The sequence below is a fragment of the Vigna umbellata genome, chromosome 2 (genome assembly GCF_029865625.1).
Source record: "Vigna umbellata cultivar VRB3 chromosome 2, Vumbellata_1.0, whole genome shotgun sequence".
In the NCBI taxonomy this organism is placed as follows: domain Eukaryota; kingdom Viridiplantae; phylum Streptophyta; class Magnoliopsida; order Fabales; family Fabaceae; genus Vigna; species Vigna umbellata.
The window spans coordinates 39,387,854-39,414,393 of record NC_142166.1 but is presented as its reverse complement, the minus strand read 5'-3'; the positions used below and the strand labels follow the sequence as shown (position 1 = coordinate 39,414,393).

The 26,540-nt window shown below is 28.9% G+C and overlaps 1 protein-coding gene across 1 annotated transcript; it reads left to right on the top strand.

The window, feature by feature from the left end:
- The first annotated feature begins 7,689 nt into the window (after positions 1-7,689).
- Positions 7,690-9,405, top strand: LOC124839832 (gibberellin 20 oxidase 2-like). Its single transcript, XM_047315761.2, has 3 exons — positions 7,690-8,165; positions 8,254-8,575; positions 9,136-9,405. The coding sequence occupies exons 1-3, from the start codon at positions 7,690-7,692 to the stop codon at positions 9,403-9,405; spliced, it is 1,068 nt and encodes a 355-aa protein (XP_047171717.1).
- The last annotated feature ends 17,135 nt before the right edge of the window (positions 9,406-26,540 follow it).

Below are 26,540 nucleotides of genomic sequence, written 5' to 3'. Positions count from 1 at the left end.
ATTAACTAAATTAAATATTATTTTATGAACTAAAATTACTAATATCTAAAATAATTTCTATTATTAATAAAAAATTATAATTGATTTATGAATTAGATGTTAAATCAGTATTTAATTAGGCACAATTTATTTAACTATTTAATATTAATTACAAATGTTTTAACTATTTACTATGAGAAACTCTTAAACACCTATAAAGTTTTTGGTATGTTTCGAGATGACAATAAACTCTTAAATACAAATAACTGTTAATTTGTCTTTGCATGAGTTTTGATTTGGTGTAGCAACTTCTTTTATAAAGTTATCTTCCTAAGTAACACATATTTTTAGAACAAATTCTTTCAAACACAATTTATCCATTTATATCTTTTTTCCCATTTGCATTAGTAATTTCCAAATTAAATTGAACAATAGTTTCTCTACATAGTTGATAAGAAGACATTATACTAAATTCTTTTTTGTGGCCACTTTAGGTTAAACTCCTTTGGACCAATCACTTAGGGTCAAGTTCTTTTGGATTGATCACTATAAATTGAACTCTTCTAAGCAGAGCTCCTTTCGTCGATCATTCTGGGTCAACTTCTTGGACTTATCATTCGTGGTTAATCATCCTGACCGAACTATATGATCGATCAGTTACAAAATAGTCAGATTAATAATGATAATGACGAATCAATCTTTTAATGTCGATTATAGTATGATTGAACCATGATTAGACCGACAAAAAGGTAAAAAAAATTCATAACAAACACTATAAATAAATCTTGAAAGAATAACTTTCATATACATCCATCACTACATTAAGGGTGTTGCTCCCTCCACCTCCACAGCCTTCTCCCTCCACCTCCCCAATTATCTTTAATTCCAATTATATCCTTAAAGTTAAAATTTTTTATTTTTATTATTTTATTATTTTAATATTTAAATATAAACTAATATAAATATACATTATTAAAATACATTAAAAAGATATTCAAAAATAATAAATCAAAATATTAAAATATCTAATAAAATAATAACAGAAACATAAAATTAAAACAAAGCTTAAACGGATGACATCCTTCAACGGATGTCAACATCCGTTTAAGGCGAAACGGATGTCGACATCCGTTTTGCCTTAAACGGATGTTGACATCCATTGAAGGATGTCATCCGTTTAGGTTTCGTTTTCATTTTACGTTTTAGGGTTAAAGGATTATTGGAAAGATTATTGGAAGGATTATTGGAAGGGTTTAGGGTTTAGGATTATTGGAAGGATTATGACTACGTACCTGGAGAGGAACCACGACAAGCACATTACACCACAAACGCACTGCACCACGTACTGCACCGAAAGCAAGAGGAAGATTGCTTGATAATTCTTTTCACGATCACTGAGCTTTGCAGAAAAATATTTTACTCATACAAGGAACTACGTAGGTTATCAGTGAAATATGTTATAAATGAGTAAAATTAAAAAACAATAATTCTAAAAATAAAATTTTACTGAGGGGCAAAATAGTAAAGGGGAGGTGGAGGGAGAAGGCTGTGGTGGTGGAGGGAGCAACACCCCTACATTAATATTATAGCTACATTAATATTATAGGTATTGATTATCTATTAACTTTAATATTAAAATACCTTCTATAGGTATTATTTGAATTGTTATGAAAAAAATGCGAGACTTTGAGACGTAAAGGATAAAAAAGAGGAGCAGAACAGGACAAACAATCTATCTGTGGTACAACTCATCCGGATATATGACACAACTCGTTCAATGAACACGCGAAACATATTTCAATTTGTTAGAGTGACTTAGTCATTTAGGAGTGGATTTGTGAAGTACTAATTTTAATTAACAAGAATATGAATAGCTAAATAAAGGGAGAAGTAAGATATCGAATAATAGACAGAGACTGGCTCTACAAAAGTACTGGGCTACGAAGTGGTCCACTAAAACTGAGTTCAAATATTAGTTCATGAACAAAACACATATTTTATATAGAAAGAAAAATTCAGTTCTGTAGAGTTTAATTCAATCGAGTTGTAATATTATTAAAAACTGTAGGTCTAACATTGCGGCCCAGTCTATCAAGGCCCAACATCAGAGAATTAGGGCCAACAATAATTGCCTCTTAACAAGTTGTTTATGCTGATCTTCAACGTTGTTTTCTTTTCCACACCTCATGCAAGATGACGGAAAAACAGAGGAATCAAATGAGAAGGGAAAGAAAAAAAGAAATTGAAAGTATATAAATGTAGTAAATGACATGGTGCAAAAAAGTGAAATAAAAAGAGAGGAGAGTTGAAAATTAAATGCAAAACAAAGTGGAAAAACTTCGCTTGCTTTTTATGTTGTCTCTTCCAAAGTTGCTGTCTCCAAGATAAAAATTACAGCATGATACGAATATACGCATGCTTTGAAAGTTCCAATAAGTATCAGATTTTAACAATACGTTGGTGGGTTTAAAAGGACAATTCATATATAAAATAGTGAACATTCAAATTTTAGTTAAGATACCTATATATGATTGTGACTGCAAAAAATAAAATGTCATATACTACCACGTCGATGTACTAAAAAGACAAGTTACGACTTCTTTTTCTTTTTTTAGTATGCGTGTGATCTTTTAGGTAAGATTAGTTGACTTTTTCTTTTTCTTTTTCAATAAATTTGTAATATCTTGGATATTTTATTTTTAACTGTGTGGATATTGTAATATATATATATTGTTTCAAGTTATGTAACATTGGAGTGATTTAATAATAAAAAGTGTCAAAAGTCAATTACACAATAGTTAAGACAGTATCTTCTGCACAAATTTAAGTTATATGCCGTGATATTACTTTTAAGATTTTTTTTGAAAGACACACTAGTGCAGAAATGGCCTTTAACGTCACCTCATAGACGTTCATCCTCAACAGTCCCAACGTAAATAATTGACCGGTGGCATATCCGTAAATAAGTGAAATTATCGATGTCCGTTGTGGGGGGACGGACGTCTATATAATTATAGACTTCCGAGCCCCACCCACGAACGTCTAAGGGGCTGGACAATCACCTCTTCAACTCCCCTCTATCAGCCCCTTAAACGTCCGTTGTGGAGGGGGACGGACGTCTATAATTATATAGACGTCCGTCCCCCCATATCGGACATTTCTGGTGCTGACAAGGGGGTTGAAGAGTTAATTGTCTTCAGCCCCTTAAACGTCCATTGTGGAGGGGGACGGACGTCTATAATATTATAGACGTCCGTCCCCCCACAACGGACGTTTAAGGGGCTGAAGACAATTAATTCTTCAATCACCCTGTCAGCACCCGAAACGTCCGTTGTGGAGGGGGACATACTTCTACAATTATATAGACGTCTGTCCCCCCATATCGGACGTTTCGGGTGCTGATAGGGTGGTTGAAGAATTAATTGTCTTCAGCCCCTTAAACGTCCATTGTGGAGGGGGACGAACGTCTACAATTATATAGACGTCCGTCCCCCCATATCGGACGTTTCGGGTGCTGACAGGGTGGTTGAAGAATTAATTGTCTTCAGCCCCTTAAACGTCCGTTGTGGAGGGGGCCGGACGTCTATAATCTATAATATTATAGACGTCCGGCCCCCTCCACAACGGATGCTTAAGGGGCTGACAGAGGGGAGTTGAAGAGGTGATTGTCCAGCCTTTTAGACGTCTGTCCCCTCCCCCACAATGGACGTCGAGAGTTTCACTTATTTAGATGACAGCACCCATCCCCCCCTTCTGATCCATTCATTTCTGCAAGTAGGGGGGATCTTCGATGCTGTCATTTCGAAATGTCCGCTTCAACCGCAGTTTCACCTCCCAAAAAGCAAAGTTGGCTTGACGAGCGCAGATGCGAGGAAGCGGGAGCAAGATAACCGCTTTTGCTACTGAGAAAGCGAACGCGCAATGGTTCAAGACTTAGCCGAGCGTTAACGAAGCTAAATTTACCGAGAGGCTTCGAGTTAGCGAAGCGCTGTAGTAGCGCCGGCCGAAGCCCTATGTGCTAAAATGCTGAGCCAATGACGCTCCGTCTTATCTATAGAAGCAGTCAACAGAGTGCACAAGCGGACGTCTTGCAGTGCACAAACGAACGTCTAACCCCAGCCCTACCACAAAACAATTCAGGAGGTGGTCGTCGCGGGACGTCTGACGGGCACGTGGGACGTCGACGTGGACGTCCGAGGTGTACACCGGACGTCTGAATAGGCGTCGGGCCTGACACATCGGACGTCTATATACACGTCCGATGTGGACCCCCGATGTCTGAGTAACGTCACCCACAAAGACGTCGGGGAAAGGTCGGACGTCAAAAGACCAAAAGAACGGACGTCTAAAGTCCTTTCTGCACTAGTGACATATTAGGATGATTAATAAAAATAAGTCGATCATAAGTGATTATGAAATTATTTTTTTAAATCATGTTTATAGTTTTTTAACATATTATTCAACTTTTTATTTTTATTTAATGTGAGATTTTTAATTTATATTTAAACTTTAATACATTTACATGTGAGACTTTCAACTAAAATTTAAAATTTTAATAAATTTCATGAAGAAAAAATAGTTAAATATTAAGAATTTTTTCTTTAAATAAAGTCTTTTTATACTTTGTTTACTTTTTGTAATTTATTTTTTCATTTCGCATCTTGCTATTATGAATAATGATTTGTTTGTGCTTATTGTGTGTTTTTCCGTTTTTCTGTGACCAGTTCTATGCTTCGCGGATAAAAGGCCTTGTATTATTTTATAGTTATTGTTTAGTGTCGTTTTAATTCGAAATTTAGATGAAAAATGACATCTTGTTGTGTGGTCCTTGAAAGTTGTCGAAACTTTTGGGTCATACCTGCAATTTGGTAGAACCTTAGATTCTGAAATATTACGTAGGCATGGGGTTATTGGATATGGTAGGCGTGCGTGCTTAGATTCTATTCTATATAAAATACTAAATTTTCTTCCCTTATTGATTTTATTTGCAAGAACGTGCAGACAATAAAGAAAAAAAAACACTTGAGACTTTTAATCAGTCATTTCTTATATTTTCAATTTAAAAAAAAAGAATTAATAGCATATTTGCATAATGTAAATGTTTTCTACAGTATTATTTAATCACAAAATGGTCACATATAATTAAATTTTATAATAAGTATTTACATAATATATATATATATATATATATATATATATATATATATATATATATATATATATATGTATATGTACTATGATAATGATTACCTATAACTAGTAGAAATGTGAATAGCTAAGTGATATTAATAAGAATAGGAAAATTAGTTTTAAATAAATTAATTTTTATAGTTTTTTTTAAACTAATTTTTTTAATATAATTGTATATATGCTATAAATGACATGGATGGATTAAACCATATTTTTAACAGTAATGACAATTGAACATTTATTTCGTAGTAAAATTAAATATTTAAAGTGAGACCATATGATTAGTATCACTCAAATTTAACCAAAAACATTAATGAATCCACTAAAACGATATTATGTTGAGTTATTGTATCTCCATAATTTCAACTTGTATTTTTATCAATTTTTATATTCTGGAATGTATAATTTAGAAAAAGGTTTTTATATTTTAAAATATATAAAATAAAGAATATATTTCAAATAATATAATCTAAAATATAAATATATTTGAGATTATATAATTCCAAAATACAACTTTTATATTCTAGATTATATATTTCTAAACACAAAATAAAATATGGGTTTCAGGGTGTACAATACAAAATTTCAAAATATAAAAAATCACAATGAGTATAGGTTAAAATTATAGAGGTGCAGAAAGAAATTGTTATTCTTGTATTTTTTTTAATGTCAAATTCAATCCAACCCAATCATTTTGAATGAGATTGTTTTGTGTTAGGTCAATTACATCACATTTTTTGAAAAGTTTTTTTTTGTTAATTTAAAGTAAAATAATATATTTGTCCAAATTAATTCAAGAAGTAAAAAAAAAAAAAAACAAATTTGTTTATAAGATGTCTTGGAATTCAAACAAGTTTAAGTCTCACATTAAGTAAATAGGAGAAAGTTGAACAAAATACAAGGATGAAGATTCATAAATCTATTACCTTAAGGTTATGGGTTGAAAATAATTTTAATTTCTTGTGGATTTGACTCAGGTTATGTTAATATTGTATCTTTTTCGTGAACCTTTAATTAAACTTAGATTGGATCTTAGTCATTCATGCTAAACCCGTATACAAAATTATATGAGCTAAATTAAAACTTTTCCTAGAATTTTTTTTAAGATGTAATTGAATATGTTTAGCTAAGATGATATTTATTTCAAATCATGATTTTTTATGCTTAAGAATTTAATTTACGAAAATGACTTGATAAGTTAGTGAATTGATTCACTTAAAGAATGTTTTTTTCTTTCAAAATCATTTTATATATTTATTATAATACAATAATGGGTTAACTTAATCTATTATTTTATAACACTACAATCACAGTGACAATCAAAGTGATTACATATTTCACAAAGCATTATTATAACAATACGAATTCAAACTAAATTTACATAATTTGAAAAAAGAAAATTAAATATCTAAACCATTTAAACATTATTACACAATATTTTAATATTTAAAAAATCAAATTGTCAATCTAAACAATTAAAAGTAATAATTATAATAAAAAACTTATAAAAAAATAAAAATAAATAATTATGGTTGATGGATTACAAAACAATTTATCTTCAATTTGGTTCGAATTCATATAACCTGCAGTGTTTCAAGTTCAAATTTATTGATATTTAATAAAATTTATTTTTTTAACTCGACTTAAAATGATTGAACAATTCACAGGTTAAAATTTATTTTAACTATAGTCAATTCACTAAAGTTAATAAATAGTAAATAGTAATAGTAAATATAATACATTTAAATATTTGATCTTGAGTCAAATTTTGGGAAACCTATTTATACTCAATAAAAGTTAAATTAATAAATATTTAATGGTGACAGAAATTAAAAGACATAAAGCCAATAAAAATGTTTAAAAAATAGTAAAAGTAGCATGTCTTACATTTAAAAACTAATTTAATTCTAAGAACTAAATCAATTGACTTTCTTATAAAATAAATTATTATTTTGTCAAAATTATTTTATATATATTTATGTTTCATAACAAAAAATAATTAATTATATTTTTATCTTTTAGATATTCTAATGATACGATTTAATATCAGTTTTTAACTATATCAGTTTAATATGTGTGGTTTTAATTTTTAAACGTTATAATTGCCTGTTACTTAAATATTGTAAATCTATAATAATTTTATTTACGTGATAGAAAACGACTAAACGTGTTCTTCTATTTCCTAGGATACCCCAGTCTAAACATTCCCTTAATCTTGTTTTTGTCCTGTTTAATCGACTTGTTTAGTTGTTAATGCAGCCGCCATGACCGTGAAATCAATCTCACAGCACAGAATATGTTGTTCAAAGATTCTGTGTCATTGATTCCAAAATGTTTTCCTGTTCCTTCCTGATTATTCCACCTCTCAGCTCTATAAGTACACGCCATGTGCATAGTTCAATACACGTTCCCTGTTTTCCCTAGTCTGAGCTCACTACTAGATAATCACCAGTGTCTGTGTTGGAGTTCCCTGAATCCTTCCTTAATTTGAACATCATCGTAGATTTTTGTTAACGTGAGATGGATTCAGGTTTGCTGCGATCAGAAGGTGGAGTCGTGTCCCAAATGCCCACGAATTTCGTTTGGCCAAAGGAGTATTTGGTGGATGCCCAAGGCGAGCTCCAAGCACCAGTGGTGGATCTTGATGGGTTTCTGAGAGGGGACGAAGAGGCCACACAATGTGCTGCAAAGCTCATAATGGAAGCGTGCTTGAACCATGGCTTTTTCCAAGTGATCAACCATGGGGTTGATTCATGCCTCATTCGTGAAGCACATCATCAAATGGACACTTTCTTTAAGCTCCCAATTCACAGGAAGTTGAGTGTTCACAAGACACCAGCTTCCATGTGGGGCTACTCTGGTGCACATGCTCATCGCTTCTCCTCCAAATTGCCATGGAAGGAAACCCTCTCTTTTCCCTACCATGACAACACCTCCGAACATGTTGTAACCAACTACTTTAAATCCACCATTGGAGAAGACTTTGAACAAGCTGGGTAAGATATAAACATCATGTTTTTTTCTTCTTTTCTATATATATCTCTTTCTTTGGAGACATTATAAAATGTGGTGTCACGTTCCCAGAGTGATATTCCAGAAGTACTGCGATGGTATGAAGCAGTTGGGGTTGAAGCTGACGGAGCTATTGGCCATAAGCTTAGGCGTGGATAGGTTGCATTTCAGGGAGTTGTTCTCCGATGGATGCTCCATCATGAGATGCAACAACTACCCATCTTGCCAACAACCGAACCTTACGTTGGGGACAGGACCACATTGTGATCCAACATCAATAACCATACTTCACCAAGATCTTGTTGGGGGACTTGATGTTTTTATGGACAACCAGTGGAAGACGGTTCCACCTCGTCTCGATGCCCTTGTAATCAACATTGGAGACACCTTCATGGTAGGCCATATAAACACTACCACATTCCATTATATTATTACTACCTTCGAGTTTGTTCTTTTCAACACCATTCATTAACCCTATAATATTTCTGTTTATCTCTTACCTTTTCCTTTAATCCTATTTCCTGTCATCACCCTGCAACGACTCATTTACTTGGAGTTATGTGGAGTTGTAAGTATCCAAATAATTTAAGTTGCAGGGAAATATATATAGGCTGGACATAATCATATATAATTTTTTTAATCAAATTTTATATTATTATGTAAGATATTTTACTTTTGGCTCTTCATTATATTAAAAAGGTTAAAAGAAAAAAACTTTGGAGAACTACTGCTTCGACATATGGATCGGTCCGAGAGTAAATGGAGTATATTTATGAGAATTGAATATGAAAGGCCTGTGCATTTAGAATTTTTGTTAGCATAAGTATGTATATTGATAAGGTTTACCGAGATGATTTGTGGGTATGATAATGAAAAGAGGTGATGATATATTTATGATTGGAAAGGAAGCATGCATGGTGTAGAGTGAGGAATGATATGTTGTTGGTTGTGCAGGCGTTATCAAATGGGAGATACAAAAGTTGTGTGCATAGGGCAGTGGTTAACAAGTACAAGGAGAGGAAGTCGTTGGCGTTCTTTCTGTGCCCTAAAGAAGACAAGGTGTTGAGAGCCCCAGATGAAGTTATTGAGATGGATGGGACGAAGCAATATCCCGATTTTACATGGTCAGATTTACTTCATTTCACGCAAAACCACTACAGAGCAGACCAAGCTACTCTGCCAAATTTCTTCAACTGGTTCCTATCTTCCAAAACCACAGACTAGCTTTTCGCTAACCTACAAATCCATTCTGTTCTACTACTTTTTCTTTTTCAACCACCTTCTTCAACACAATCTCCCTCTACTTTTCCCACCTACTCTCCAAAACTTTTCTACCATCCATCTCTCTTCCACTTTGCTTATCCACTCGCCTTAATCTTTCGTCTACTACCTTTTTCTGCACCTACCTATTCGCTCCATCTTAAATAAATCTGTAATATATGGATATTAATATTGTTTACATTATTATTTTTATCATCAATCTTTTTTTAATATTGTTATATTTAAGCTTTCTTTTACCAGTAACCCATTACTGCTTTCTGTCATTTCATTTTATTACTCAACAATCTCGTCACTCTTATATTTGGTGAATTAATCAAATGTCTCCCTCATATATATATATATATATATATATATATATATATATATATATATATATATATATATATATATATATATACACTCCCATGTTCATTGTTAGGCTTTGTTGAGAGTAATTTTCTCGTGGAAAGAAAAGCGAATATTTTCTCTATTCTTATCCCATGATTTGTAAAAAAGAGAAGTTGTTTGAAAAGAATCTTTCAATCCATGTTACAAAATGTAAAAAATATGAGATAAAAACTATGCAAAACTATATAAAAGAAGGAAATTACAGTATAACCCTTATTTAATTCAATCTACTTTATATATAAACTAGCATAATCGATTATATATAACACAATCAATTATGTATAAAAGTTATTATAGTATAATATATAATAACTGTTAAGACATAATATATATATGTAGTAAATTTATATAGTAATAAATTGAAAATATTAATACTAAAAAAATAGTGATATAATTAATATAAATTCATGAAATAATAATAATATTTACTATTATTATAGTTTTATATTATTTTATTATAAGGTTGAATGCTTGATAATGATTATGTGTTGAATTTTTACACAAAATTCGCATATTAAACATCTTATAAGAAGATTAAATATTAATAAATGATTTAAAAGTAACAGTAGATGAAACAATTAATTTGATAAAGAATAAAGTTTGTTAAAATAAAGTTTAATACTTAACTTTGATGTGATATTAAAAAAATGATTTTAAATTTAAGTTAACTTTACCGAATTAATTTATAAAATAAAATTTATAAATTATAAGTGGTACTTCTTATAAAAAGTTATGGTGAATGTAGGAATGCTGTCGGCCAAAACATGACCCAAAGCAGAAAAGCAAATGTGGAATACTCTCTACACGACAGGGCTGTTCATTGTCATCTTTTACAAAGTTGTTTATTTCAATCGCTGCCCTGTAAGTGATAAATGTTTGGCCCATGATGTCTTTGAAAGGAAACTATATAGCACAATCCCAGTGAAGCAGTTCCAAATCCATTGGGTAAGAAGCAGTAAGAGTTTAAAGTGGAGATAAAAAAGTTACTTTGAAGCAGATATATCATATCAGTGTACGTATAGAAGTGATTTCGAGCCTATTTTGGCGTGAGAACTGTATTCCATTATACGCCAAAAAGAGTTTGTCACCAATCTGAAACACAAACTGCAAGCAGACACTTTGCTGCCATTCTCAAACCTTTTTCCGTACTTTTTACCTTTTTATTTATGAACTGAAAGAATAACGGGACGGGGTGATTGATTGAAACATCAATGGATTACGTACAGAGATGACAGATTCTTCTAAACACCTTGCTACTCTATTCCACATTTTCTCTCTATCTACCCAGCAACTATAGCAAAATAGGAACCCTTATAAGTGATACAATATCATCAAACATTTTTTTCCAATGCAACGATACACTATGAAAAACATGTGTCTAACTTTAATTGCTTCAAAATAAAAAATACACCTCTTACATAAAATCAAGGACTGCTTCTCCAAAAAAATAAAATCAAAGATCGTTTTGCCTTGATAAAGTGTTTTCTTTTATCATATATTCAAATTCGTAAAGATAGTAACTTTCTTTTTTTATTAGAGGGTCAAATATGTATCAAGTAAAAATTCTAAGGTCACTTTGAGTCTTTAATTTTTAACAATATATATATAACAACATTATGCTTGTTGATCTAAATATTATTATCTCATTGGTTGAATGTTTTATTAGTTAAATTCAACACTTCATTTACCTTTCAAACTTCCCTGTATTTGATATAACTAAATGGTAGATCATTAGTAATAATACATTTAGCAATTACATCTGATATGTCTTAAGCTAAATGATCTAACCCATTAGCTTGCGAGTTTCAACCTTAACCTATATAGACATTTTAGTAAAAAAGAGTTAGACTAGAAAAATCTATTTATATTTTGGTTGCTTTTTTTAACCTAAATCACAACCCATATTTTCCAGCTTTATCTATATCGAAAGTAAAGATCATGAAATATCGTAAAATATGCTTATTCTTTGCCAATTTTTACGTCCTGTCTTTCTTTTTTTTATCACATCTCATTTCTTATATTATTACTTCACGCATAAAAGTTCTATCTATTTTATATGCATTTTATACTTTAATTGATACATTTAGGCCTTGTTCACTTGAGTGGATTTGAGGGAGAGTAATTGAGGGAATTTGAGAGGATTTGAAAATAAATTTTTTTGTTGATTATTTGAGTGAATTTGGAGATAAATGAGATTGAATTTGGAAGTAAATTTTTTTAATATGTCACGTCAATCAAATCCTACACTAATTCTCACAAACTTTACTTTCAAATTCATTCTCACTTACCTTCAAATTGACTCAAATAAACAACAAAAAAATTTATTTTCAAATCCTTTCAAATCCCCTCAATTACTCTCCCTCAAATCTACTCAAGTGAACAACGCCTTAGTTATTTATTTTTATTAAATATTTTGTTACCTACTTTAAGTTTGTCTTTAAAAGTGAGAAATATAAGTTGATTTATGTTGGAATAATTTTCTTCTTCTTATGTCTTTCTTCCGTCTCCCCAAAAGCTTTAACTTTTTTACAAGGCAAACAATAAATCTAAGCAATTGTGTACATGAACAGCAAGTTTGTCGGTAACGATATACATCTCACATTCACGTAAAAAAAATCCTCAGGAAATAATTGAAGAATTTTATAAGGTATATTAACTTATTTTATAAATTTCATTATCTTATTTATGATTATATGATAAGAAGATAAAAATAAATATTTAAATATAAACTTAATTTAGTTTAAACTTTCTGAAAAATTTAAATATTTTTCATTGTCCTTATTAAAATTTTTCGATTTATTGACTACTCAATTTTTATAAATAGTTACTATGATGAAATGATTATTATTTTGCATGTTTAATACTTACATTTCTCCATGTGAAAAATAAATAAATTTGTAACTTAGTTAAGTTTTATATTCATCATAAATTTGAGTATTTTCAATTGAATTGAGTCACCGTGAAGTGAAATTATCATACCATTTTATAGAAATCAAGAAGAAGGTCAAAAAATTAAACAATAAAATAAATAAAAGTTAAATATATTTTTAGTATCTGAATTTTGACACAAAATTAAAATTTATTTATCTTTTGAAATTTTAATATATTTTGATGCTTAAACTTTAAAAATGAATAAATAAAGTCATTTTAATATAATTACATTAATTTTTATGTGTCCAACACGTTCTTCGATAAACATTGAAATGATAATGTGTAAACGTTATAAATAACTCAAATGTTAATATGAAATATACATTTGAGATATAATTTTTTTAACATGATTAGATTAAAAAGACTATGTTGATTCATTTTTAAAATTTAAAGATAAAAATGTATTAAAATTTAAAAAAAGACTTTCAAATTCACATAAAAATTCATGGATTAAAAACATATCTAACTCAATAAATAATGTTAAAAAATCCTAATTATCTTTATTAAGTATTATTATTTTGTGTCTTTATACGGTTTATTTGATTTTTGTTTTAATATTTAATTTATAAAACAAAATAATGTCCTTCCTTTTTAAAAAAAGATAATAAAGATTTAAAACCTTCATTTTTCTTATGGTTTAAGTTTGTGGTGTTTTATTTTTGACTACATAATCGAACGACCATATAATTTCTTAATGACTAAAACCTAATTGAAAAATATTTAAATACTTAATAAAAACATATTTTTAATAAGATTTCAATTAAAGATATTCAAATTTTTAGGAAATTAAAACTTAACTATTTATTTTCATTAGACACATAGATAATATAATGATGTAAAATAATAATGACATCACCTTAATTAATTGTAATATTAAACAAGAGATACTTAATTAGAAAATATAAAAATAATGAATACTTAATTAGAAAATATAAAATATTTGAATCCTGAGCAAAATTCTTTTAAGCGGAAGTCAAATTTGCTAGAGACTTCAAAAATTTAATTAAACATTGCTAACATTTCTTAATTGCTTTGCAAGATAATTTTTTGTTTCTTAATTTCAGTTTGTCGACAATGATATTTCATTCTAAATTCAAGGGATGGTGCATACATATATAGTAACTATCTTTTTGGATGAATTTTGACCTCATTTTGATTCCGTACATGGAAATTGGAGAATCAAAAAGACAAAATATATGAAAACAGAGGACATATATACCCATAGGAAGGACCCTATAGAGGAAAGGATGAGAACACGACTACGGACAAACACCAGCAAATTTTTGGTAGTTTATCGGATGGATGATAACGAAAGACAAATCACTGTCTTTTTTTTCTTAGGGGGATTCATAAATTGTGGTTTGAAAGGATTTCAATGGGGCTTGGTAGGTAGGGGACTCCCTCTCCTGGAGGCCACCCCTTTTTAACAACAATACATAAAACATCATACTTCCATGGACCACTTTGTAGATGAAATTTCGTGTACAATTATTGTAAGCAAAAGACAAAAAGTGACATCACTGATTGAGGGACATGATGCCTTTTCCAACATCACCCACAGGTTGTACAAATTAGTGGAGGGTCAAAGATCTTTCTTACCCTTTGAAGAAAATTTCATATGCATGATTATTTGTTGAGAATATAACTGTAAGTCTAAATCATATTGAATAAAAATAGTAAGTAAAATATTATATAAAAATAAAAAATTCATTAATTTATAGCTTTAAAGTTTTAGATAAAAAATAATGTTTATTCTTATATAATTAGAATCATATTTGTATTTCTCCTATTCGATATATTCAATACTATGATTGATCACGGATTCAATAGGCTAAGAATCAATATAAGTCACCAGTGTGATTAATCAAGGTTTCCAATGTTGTCGTCAACAGTGTTAGTCATTGTGTTTTGTGAGTTGAACCACCTCGTTAAAGTACAGATTTGGTTGTAACTTGCAAACTCGTATAATTCTTAACAACAACTTGCTAATCAATGGCTTTTGCTCAAATCCTTACAAGTCTTTTCAACATGTTTGGAGATCATGAAAGTGTATATTGGCACATTTCCTTATTACTTTTTTTTTGCTTTACTTTTGATTATTTAATCAATATCTTCATTGTTTATGGTTCACTGTTTTCTAGAACACCGACTAACATATGTTCTCCAATCAATATTTTTCGTCTATCCGTTAATTTATATTATATAAACTAGTGTTTATAGCTGTGGGTGTTTTTTTTAAAGTTATTTTTAAGTGAAATAAAATATAATTATTTCTTAAAATGTAGAAGAAAGACAAGTATATGTTAGTTTTCGTAATAAAAGGTATAGGAATTTGTCTTAGCAAGTGATCAGTTTTTTTTTCTTTTTTAATTTAGGAGATTGTCATACGTTTTACTTCATAAAATATTGGGAAAAAAAATGTTCCAATAACTCATTATTATTAGTAAAGTATCTGGTGTAAGTGACTATATATTTTTTTTTCTTGTTATTTAGTCGATAACATATTCAGACACTATGATATTCAGACATTATGATTGTCTTTTTTTTATTATTTCATTTTAATGTATGTCAGGCAATGAACTTGCATTTATTGAAATCATATATATTTTGAGCTGGTAGTAGCAAAACTTAGACAAATATGTATTTTGAACTGGTAGTAGCAAAACCTAGACAAATACTATGTGATGGTCTAAATGAAAAAACTTAAGTCAAAGATAGTGACTAATAAACATTATTCTTGACACATGTTTAGGTTTAACAAAATCCAATAAAAACTACTTTTAAATAATGTTTTTCTTTTCTATCTTTCCAATAAACCTTAAGGTAACTATTTCTAAATAAATTATAACAATTAACGTTGCTTATCTAACAATAAACCTTCACTAATTACCAATATCATAGAAATATTGTTAAAAAAATTAAGCATTTTAAAAATTGAATACAAAAGAGTTGCAGTCTATATTAAGATATATCACAATTTAAGTAATAAAATTTCGAAGTCCAATTGCAGAAACATGAAAAACATCAAGAGAAAATTTGAAACAAAGAAAATTGTATCTCTGTCGACAAAATAAAAAATTGGTGTAGAATGCATTCAAATCAAACTTTAAGTATGATTAACCATTCTAACAAAACTTGTGATTTACTATAACGACTAAAACCTAAAATAGCCCTCTAAAAAATTGTGATAAACCTGTCTCCTGTTGATACCTCTCAAGAATTGGTGCATGATGACCAACTTTTTCCTGCATCAAGTACTGTAAGGAAAAAATAACTAAAGCTCCTTAACTTCGCCAATATTTGAAAACAAATGTGCATAAAAGAAGTTAAAAATGTGTTTGTACTTTCATTCTTAATCATGATAAGTTTAAGAATTACTTATATCATTATTACTTTGGTAGTCAATGTTTTAGTCCTAACATATTTAACACTCTGCAGTACAAAACTTCAACTGTTACAAACATCATGCAGGCTCCAATTGATTTAACATCATTTACCCTAAAAAAGATAATACTTATTGGAATTTGCTATGAAAACTGTAGAGAGGTTCCACACACACATATACATAGATCTCCACACTCGTAAAATATTGTTTGCTTTCGGTCAAACCCTTACAGATTTGTTTTTTGTACCACTTTAATTTTTTAATCTGTCACGTCAATAAAATCCTACACCTAATTCGCACAAATTTTACTTCAAAATTCATTCTCATTTACCTCAAAATCCACTCAAATAAATAACAAAAAAAATTACTTTCAAATCCTCTCAAATCCCCTCAATCACTCTCCCCCAAATCCATTCAAGTGAACAAGGCCTTAAAGACCTCTTACCAATGGAGGTATATTATGTGTATATAAAGTCATGTCCATATCTTATTTTATCGATGTGAGACTTTGTTTGTACCCAACATCCTTCTTAAACAAAGAACTATGTTCTCCACTATGAAAACATGTTAGAATAATGAATTACATGAGGATTTGTAGAAACGGTACAATTTTTCAATCACAAACTCTTAAAATATATAAAATACATTAAGCAATGATAATGAAAGAAATTAGTATTTACTTCCACCTTTCGATGGTGTTGAATGGCTAAAGCAATTCCACCAACAATAACGCTAAGTTACTATCAAATGAACACGCTAGGGTTAACGGTTAAAAATATTTTTAGTTTGTTGAATGATTATAACAATAATAATTGCGATATGGAAAATCACATTTGTGTAGGAATTAAGTGAGTTGCTTAATAACTTATTTAATTATTCATTGAAAAGTTTCATTCGCTCTCCGAATTGACCTCATACAATTAAGGTGATAACCATAGTAATGAACCTTTCAATTTATAAAAAAATTGTACAAAATAAAATAAAATAAAATAAAATGACAACTATTGTAATAAATCTTTCAATCTCCTTTCATTCAAGATTTTAAAAAGCATAATGTGCAATACTAATTTAAGTGTCATTTGTAGTTACAATACTCCAATTATAAAGCAGGGCTAAGTTCATAAGTTGACAAATAAAGGAGTGGCAGCAGGAATGCAATGACAAATAAATAATAATCAATGACAATGGAAAGGAAAAAACAAACAAACATGAGGCAGGTGTCAAATTTTCATACATGGATGTCTATAAAAAATCACTAATAGTAACACTAATAATAGTAATAATAATAAAAATGACAATACTAACACTAAAAGCAATAGTAAGACTAACACTAATTCGAATACTAATACTAATAATACTTGATAATAGAAATAATAATAGTAATAAATAATACAAATAATAATAATAATAATAAAAAATTCTAATAAATATACTATAATGGTATAAAAATAATACTAATAATATTACTAATACTAATGCTAATAATAATACTTATACTAATTATAATATATTAATACCAATAATAATAATTCTACTACTACTAATAATAATAACAATAATTGTTTCTGCTAAATGGGACGAGGATGACGCCTGTGCAAGTTCCTGCGTGCCGAGCGTTTTCCTAGCCTCTTGCTCTGCTCGACCGATAAGTATAGGGGGTGACATGCAGAATACACTCCTTCGCTCAAGTCAGAAGTGTAGGCCTTTTGTAATTTAATAGCAAGTGTTTACCTCAAAATTAAACCGCTCTTTATAGAGTTTATAGAAATCTGATCAATTAATTTACCTCTTAATAATCATTAATGCAAACCTTAACCACTTAATAAAGTCGTTATGACATTAATTGCGCCTTAACTCTACTTAACGGTTGTCGGAACCGAGGGGTCATGAGATGCTTTCTGACACATCAACCGCTGCTCGATCCTTTCTATCCAGTTCGTCACCGTACCCTATCGGTCAACTATAAACCCATAGTAACAATAATAATAATAATAATAGTAATAATAATAATAATAATAATAATAATAATAATAATAATAATGATAATGATAATGATAGATAATGATGATAATAATAATAATACAAAAATAAAAATAATGTTAATACCAATACTAAGACTAATATCACTGATTCTAATATTAGTGTTAATTCAAATCCTAATACTAAGACAAATACTAATATTAATAATAATACTAATAATAACAATAATAATTTTAATACTAATAATACAAATAATAATAATAATACAATTAATAGTGATAATAATAACAACAATAAAATTAATAAGAAGAATAATAATAATAAATAATAATGATGATAATAACAATAAAATTAGTAATAATGAGAATAATAATAATAATACAAATAATAATAATATATTAAAACTAGAGGTATTTAATAAGTGACATTTTCGTAAATGAAGAAAAACTGTAGAAGTATTTGATGAGTGACAATTTTGTAAATCTATATAAAGGTAGCATGAGTATTTATTGAGTGACTTTTTTAGATTAAGAAAAGTAACTGAATATTTTGATAAATTAGTTAGTATGTAAAAGTAAAAGGAAAAAAAATCATTAAAAGAAACATGTGTCAACATAAGAAATGGAGTTAATAATGTATTTTAATTATTTGTGTTTTTTCTTTTATATATATAAGATAGTAGATATTAGAAATGGTGTTTTTTCTTGTATACATAGTAGACAGTATATTTTTCTTGTATAAGTTAAATGTAATAATGCAAAGAAGTAAAGAGGTTTTTTGAATGACATGCTTTTATTCTTTGATTTTTATGATATATTTTGCAATTAGGAACAATTAATGTGGATTTATTTCAATGAATCCATTTACAGAAGAAAAAGAAAACCATAAAATTTGTAAATATTCATCACACGTCGTACAATGTTGTGTGCTGGTGTCATATGGCAGGAGACAATAAAAGTATAATAGATTTGGATACTGTGGACTAGATTTTTAAAGTAAACAGTCCACTCCGTACTGGATTTAGTTTAGCTTTAAACCAGTTCAGTTAGAACCTTAAAACAGTTCTGTTTGAACCTATTTTTTAAGCACAACCCTAGCTAAAACCATCTTGATAACAAAGGCCTGACATGGAATCTAGGCTAATGAAACCACCAAGCAAGTAAAAACACCAAAAAAACGAATCAAAAGTAAAAAACAAAGCAACATAAAAATCTAAAACCAGCACGAAACTCAATGGAATAAAAAACCACTGCAATCATATTTTACCTTCGAGTAGAGAAGAATTTTTTTATCAGTAAAATAGAGTAGAAGGCTCAAACAGAATCATAATATTTATAAAAACTCTCAATTAGGGTTTCATACTCTCATGTTCCATCATTCTATTAGGAAACTTGCTGAAGAAAAAGAACCAATTCACCCTCAACGCCTATTTACCTTCGAGTTCTTCCATTCTAACTCTGACATGACAAAGGTCCAAAACACGAGGATAATGGTTAAAACTTTAAGACAAAGAACTAAACAAGAGAAAACCCGAGGTGGTGAATATCCACAATTTCAAAATTCTACACTGTAGGAGGATAAAGGAAGACGACACCGTAGGCTGGGCCGTCAGAAAGGCGAAGATCTACGGGAGCTTCACGAAGCCTGAGACGAAGGTACCAGAAATCTTTCGGAAAGTGAAGGCCAGGGTAAATCCAATGTGTGAAAGACAAGGGTGATAAAAAGAAGGCTAAACATGAAAATTATTAGAGATGAAAAAGAGAGAATTATTTTTTTATATATATACTTTTAATTTTATACCTTAATACTAATTACATTATGCATTATTTGTCATTAAATAGTGAAGATTGAAACTATTATGAGAATGGAAAATGGTTTATTTTCGGAATGATCAAATTGGTTAAAAAATTTTAATTAATCTTTTTATCTATTCCAACTATACTTAAGCTTAGCATCAATAGTTAGTATCTTTCGAATGCATATGTACTTCGCCAATGAAGAGGGTGAATCATTAATCAATTGTTTCTCTAGAGGTAAAAACTCTAATCACTAATCTTGCTTGTAATATCTTTTTATCAGTTTCTAATTTTTTTTTCTCCAAAGAGATTTTACTTTCTCAGAGCACACGTCAATCATTAAATACTTTGAATTTAATCAAATGGTTAAAATGATTTTAAAAACGTGTTATAAGAAATAAACAGACATAGAGACAAATATCATTTTCTCCTCTAATTAGAATTGAATTTTTTTTTTTCTAAAAACACGAAAGAGACTATTTTAAAATCCGAATTCCTTCTATAAGAGTGTTTAGACAATTCAAAGAGAGAATATAATAGAAACACACGTTTCCGTATTTTTATTACGTCTCTGAAATACAATTTTTTTTTTTTAAAAATTTTGCCTTGGCTATTAAAATTTATCTCAGTTTCTGTCTCTGATTAGGACGCAAATATTGTGGTCTTTATATTTCGTTCTGAAACATAATTCTCTAGTAGTGTGCTATAATATCTTTTATGTTTGCTTAATTTTAAGAAAGTGACAAAATTTCCAAACCTTATTCAGAACCCGCAAAACTCTTGCCACCATTAACAAATTTGAAGAAAAAAAATAATAACATCTTAGCATTGAAGGTTGGAATAATGTAGATAGGATAGGATGGCTTGGGAAGGAGATATATGTTCACATGCAAGGTGGGTCATATGCAAATGTGAGGAGGTGTGATTTTTTGTTTTGTTGTATTTGATTTGTGTGTGGAATCAAAATGATTATGGGGTAAGTTTTGTTTAGTTGTAATTTTGTTCCACCAAATCAACCACATATTTTTCATGGATAGAATGCTGCTAATCGTTCATGAAATTCAGGAAAATGACACATTTTATGCCCAATCCAAAATCAGATTCGTTGTGTTTGAATATACAAAATACAATGATAGAATTTTGAACAATATTTAAAGTAATTCAATTATTATCCATTAAACTTTTCTTCTATCAATTATTTAGTTAGAATCAAAAGTAAACTTTAAATCTAACTTAATTTTATATAATTTTGTAAAATGAGATTTACATTTATTTATATACTTAAATTTGTCTTTTTTTTTGTAAATGTAAAATTTTCAACCCATTTTTATCATGCTGATTATATTTATCCTGTAAATAAGACTAAACATTAATAAGTGGTTTCATACATGATCTTAATAAACAATAAATTTTATTAAAATAGACTCTAATTGATAATTTTGATATTATGTAAAAAAATGTATTTTAAATCTAACTCAATCTTATAAAGTATAAAGTAAGTTTGTAATATAAAGTTATATTTATTTATATATTCTAAATTATCTCATGTGAACTTTCAACTTAAGAGATCATAAGATTATGAGTTCATAAATTGTTTAATAGATGACAATTTATACTTCCTTTTAACAAGCAAAGATCCTTAATGGAAATCATCTGTTCAATCTTATCATAATTTCATTTAAATATTCATATACTTAATAATAGAATAGTAATTATTATATCTCAAATTATCAAATAATAACAAACATAATATATTAATTATTAATTAATACTAATCTATAATTAATTTAATATTTAAAACTGAGCCAGATGCCTTGTATAATAGTTAATTTTTAGGACTCTGAACCTACATTAAAATCCAACAGAAACCTTGAGTAGGATTGGTAGAGAACAAGGTAAAAAGTCAAGAATTATGTGGGTAAATTTGATATCTTTCACGTGTCAACGTACGGACCACTTTTCCTACACAAAATAAATAAATATATATATATATATATATATATATATATATATATATATATTATTGATTTATTTTTAGTTTTGTTATTTATCAAGAATAAGATTGTTAGAGTTGTCTAAATAGATCAAATTATTAAATATTAACCAAATTTAAGTAATCATTGATAAGTTAAAAGCTATTTTATTAAAGTTATTGATATATAAAATAATTTTTATTATTAGTAAAAGTTATATATATATATATATATATATATATTATTGAATAATTTTTAGTGTTGTTTAAGTAGATCAAATCATTAAATATTAATCAAATTTAAATAATTTTTTTATTATATTAATTAAATTAAAAAACTATTTTATAAAAATTATTAAAATAGTTTTTATTATTAATACAAATTTATAATTAGTTTGTGAGTTAGAGTTTAAATTGATTTCTAGCCATCAAAATTTTAGCTAGTTATTAGAATTAATTCTAAATTAATATTTAGTTTAAAATAAAGACTAGTTTATAATTAATAATAATAAATAGTTAAAATTTTAGTATATAATGTTAAAAAGTAATTTAAAATTTAATTCATAAATAATCATAATTTTTTATTTATTATATATATTATTTTTAATAATAATAATGTTAAGTTTATAAAACGGTTCCTATGACTAATTATTATTACTTTTTATTGATTTTCTTTGTAATGAAATATATATGAGACATTTTAACCCAAGGTTTGATTTGAGTTGAATTAAAAAAGTTATAAATTTCGGTACAGGTAAAAATTTAACTGTGATTCACTAAAACCTAAACACATTTAAATCTCCAGCGTGAAAAAAAAAAGATAAATAAAAATATACACCCAAATTTAGTGTTACAACAACCAAACACAATTAAAAGAATTGGGTGGAAAAAGTATATATGATCAATGGATTATGTCCAGTCCTTCTCTGTTACTTCTTTTCTAAATCTTTCATTTTATGAATTCTTTAGATATTTGGAATTACCATTTACAGGTATTATATATATATATATATATATATATATATATATATATATATATATATATATATATATATATATATATATATATATATATATATATATTAGTATGATGATTCTTTTTTTCATGATTATTTACATAATTTATAATTTAATTCTTGTTTTCATATTAAAAATAAAGTAGATTGAAACAAAATTGAGTTAAAAAGTTAAGATTTATTTTGATTTAAATTTAATGAGTTACTTTATTTAACCCACAACTCGCGAAATTAAAATTCATTTTCTTGAAACTCGCGAATAAGTTAATGTATAACAAGTAAAATCCCTTATCTTATAATAATAAATAGCACATAGGTAACAATCAATTTGGTCTATTAGACTTAATAGTGAAATTAAGATAATAACATTACATTTTAATTTGTAAACTATAAATCGATTTAGTTTTTGTACAGATTGATCTCATTTGTTTTTGTTAGAATGATTAAATTGACATGTAAAGCATTATGTAAAGATTTTTATTGGATCATGAAATTTGACTCGAACAAATTAAATTAAGTTTTAGGTTTAAAGTTTAACATAATTCTATTAGCAAATGTATATTTTTTAAATATTTAATTACTTAAATGTTAAATAATAGTTTATTTTGAATATGTAACAAGAAAATGTTTTGAAAGTAAAAATTGTTAAAATAATTAAAAAAGATATCAAAAGTTATTTTTGAGCTTAATGAAACAAGAAAATAAGGTGGTGAAGCCTAGTAAAAATGTCTACATCTTATGTTTCTGTTCATTTAGTTTTCTCATTTCAAAAAAAAAAAAGAAAATTACTATATAAAACTTTTATGGATTCAAGAGTCTTACTTTTAGAACTATAGAGAACAATGATGTCCTTATAAAAAAGTCAATAAGCTCTGGCAAAATTTTGTAGGTTTCTTTTGTAAGATGACTTGAGAGTGTATGTTTGTGTTTCATCACCTCTCCAAAACAATGTATTATTATTGTGTTTTATGTTTCGAAAGCATTATGAAATTGATTTGGAATATTGATTTTGATTTGAAGGAGGATTAAACATAAATGGGATGTTTGGAATAACAAGGAGAACAATAAGTAGATATATAACACGGGAAGCAACAATCCATGATTTTGGAAGTTGGGATGAGAATAATACACGGATATGGTGAAGTCAGCCTGCATAAAGATACAAATTATTTCTTAGAGGGGAAGAATTCAATCTCTTTTGGAGTGTGAAGGCGTTATCATCCGGGCAACACAACACTTCACATGGAGATTAATCTAAGATAAGGTAGCAACTAAGGTTAATATAAGAAGAAGGGGAGCACTAACTGGACACACCTTATGTGTATTATGTAGAGAGGGAGGAAAATGCTTGCCACCTTATTTTAGCATCTAGGTTGTGGAACTTGCGTGTGGGTAGGGGTTGGCACAAAACATCATGACCAACTTTTGAATCTTTGGCAACAATTCAACCCTAATGAACTAAATTGCAAAGGGAATACGGTTTGGAAAGATGTTTGGGTAGCGGTAGTTTGGAATGTGGAATCAAAGTAACAAAATATGAGAGAGTTGATGTAGAGGAAATGATTTGTATGACACAAATGAAAGCTTCGACTTTGGTTAAATACAAATATCTAATGACAACTTTTTGATATAGGATTTGTATATAAACCCAATAGATTGTATAAGAGCCTTAAAGGGTTAAAGGTGGTATATAAGAGCCTTAAAGGGTTAAAGGTGGTATATAGGTGCCGTAAAGGGTGGAAAGAAAAATCCATTTATGCCAAACTGAACTACATTTGATCTAATCTAATCTATTTATGATCTATTTTATAAAATATTTAATCTATTTAAAATTTATTTTATTAAATATGGACTTTAATCTGATTTATATTTTATTCACTTGAATATCCATTATTTTAATCTAGATTTTTAATCATGAAAAATTTAAATTTTCAATTGGACTGGACTAAAATTTGAAATGGACTGACCTAAACTAAATGTAAAGACAAATTAACTTGGATTCGAGGTCAAGAAGGATCAGCCTAGACCAAAGGTCAAAATAGATCGACTTGGACTAAAAGTCGTGACAAACCAACTTAGGCCAAAGACTGAGATAGATTAGACCAGACCCAACGCCAAAACGGGCCAACATGGGCCCAACATCAAGAATGACAAACCCAAATCAAAGGTCGAGACAGACTGGTTTGACCAAAGGTCTAGATAGGCTGGTCGAGACTGAAGGTCAAGAGATCGGAGTAGAAGGTCAAGAAGAGCGAGGCCGGACCGAAGGTAAAGAAGGGCATATATGGGCTAAATGGTGAAATGGGTTAGGTCATGCCAAAAGTAGAGACGGGTCGAGTCAAGCTAAATGGTGAGAGAGACTGACCTAAGACAAAGGTCGAGATGAGTCAGTTTGGGACGAAGGTCAAAATCGGCTGGCCTAGATAGAAGGTCTTGGCAAGTTGATCTAGACCAAATGTCGAGACATAATGGCCTTAATTGAAGGTTGAGACAAAGTGACTTAGACCGAATGTCGAGGCGGGCTAGTTTAGACCAAAGGTTTAAATGAGCCAACGTAAACTAAAGATTAAGACAAACTGAACCAGACTTTAGGTTAAGATATGTCAACCAAAGTAGAAGGTCAAGCCAAATTGGTCGGACCAAAGGTCAAGATGGGTCGACATTGACCATAAGTTGAGGACATGGACTGAAAGGCGAGACGGGTAGCTCATGTCAAAAGTCAAGCTGAAAGTATCATTTAACATTAATTCATCGTGTAATGGACGTTGAAGACTCATAAAAATAAAAGGTTAATATCGCGTATGCAAGCACTCGATATTAAAAGTACTATTTAACATCAGATCTTATATAACCGATGGTGAATATTTAGTTTAGTACTACTTCACTTCTAAGACCAATCCTTAAATAACAAGTATTATAAGACATCATGCTTTCATCTTTCTATAATAGTGAAAATTGTAAGATGTAAACGCATATTGTTTTGCCAACAACCAATATGTCTATCATCAAACCTTTTAAGTTTGATCATATTAGAAGCCATCTCTTTAGAGTCACACGTGTTACTGTTAGAGTGTGAACCTAAATGGTTTGTTGCTTCAAATTTATGTAATAACTCCACAATAATAAAAAAATATCAGAGAAAATAATTAAGAATTCAATAACAATTAAAATACACAATCTTGTAAAACGTGTGTAACACCAATTTTTAGAGTCAATTTGTATCCACGTCTCGAAAACATTTTAATGCTATATATGACGGTGTCTTGGAACATTCCTTTTAGAATACAATGAAGTTCCTCAACATGGTTGGCATACTCACAATCAAGCATGTTGTTAAAGGAACTTTATAGAAAATTAGGTCTACTTGAGCGCTAAGAGAGAAAGTAATGTAAATACGAAGAATCAATTTTACAGCATGACTATGTGTCCTGTCTCCTTTTGAGCTACTATTATTTACCTGTGTATTAATCATATACCAACACATATCTTTTTCTATGTCGAGCCCAAACATTTTTCTCTTTTGTATTGGACCGTAAGACGAACTCACCTTAGACAGACTCACCTTAGACAGGAAAGCAACTGAACTGGTGAATTACCTTGAAAACTTGGAA

What these genes read in the sequence shown, in the direction of transcription:
- LOC124839832 (XM_047315761.2), top strand. Translation starts at nt 7,690, where the DNA reads ATGGATTCAGGTTTGCTGCGATCAGAAGGTGGAGTCGTGTCCCAAATG. An exon ending in GAAGACTTTGAACAAGCTGG is followed by an intron (nt 8,166 to 8,253) that starts GTAAGATATAAA and finishes TCACGTTCCCAG; the next exon opens with AGTGATATTCCAGAAGTACT. An exon ending in ACATTGGAGACACCTTCATG is followed by an intron (nt 8,576 to 9,135) that starts GTAGGCCATATA and finishes TTGGTTGTGCAG; the next exon opens with GCGTTATCAAATGGGAGATA.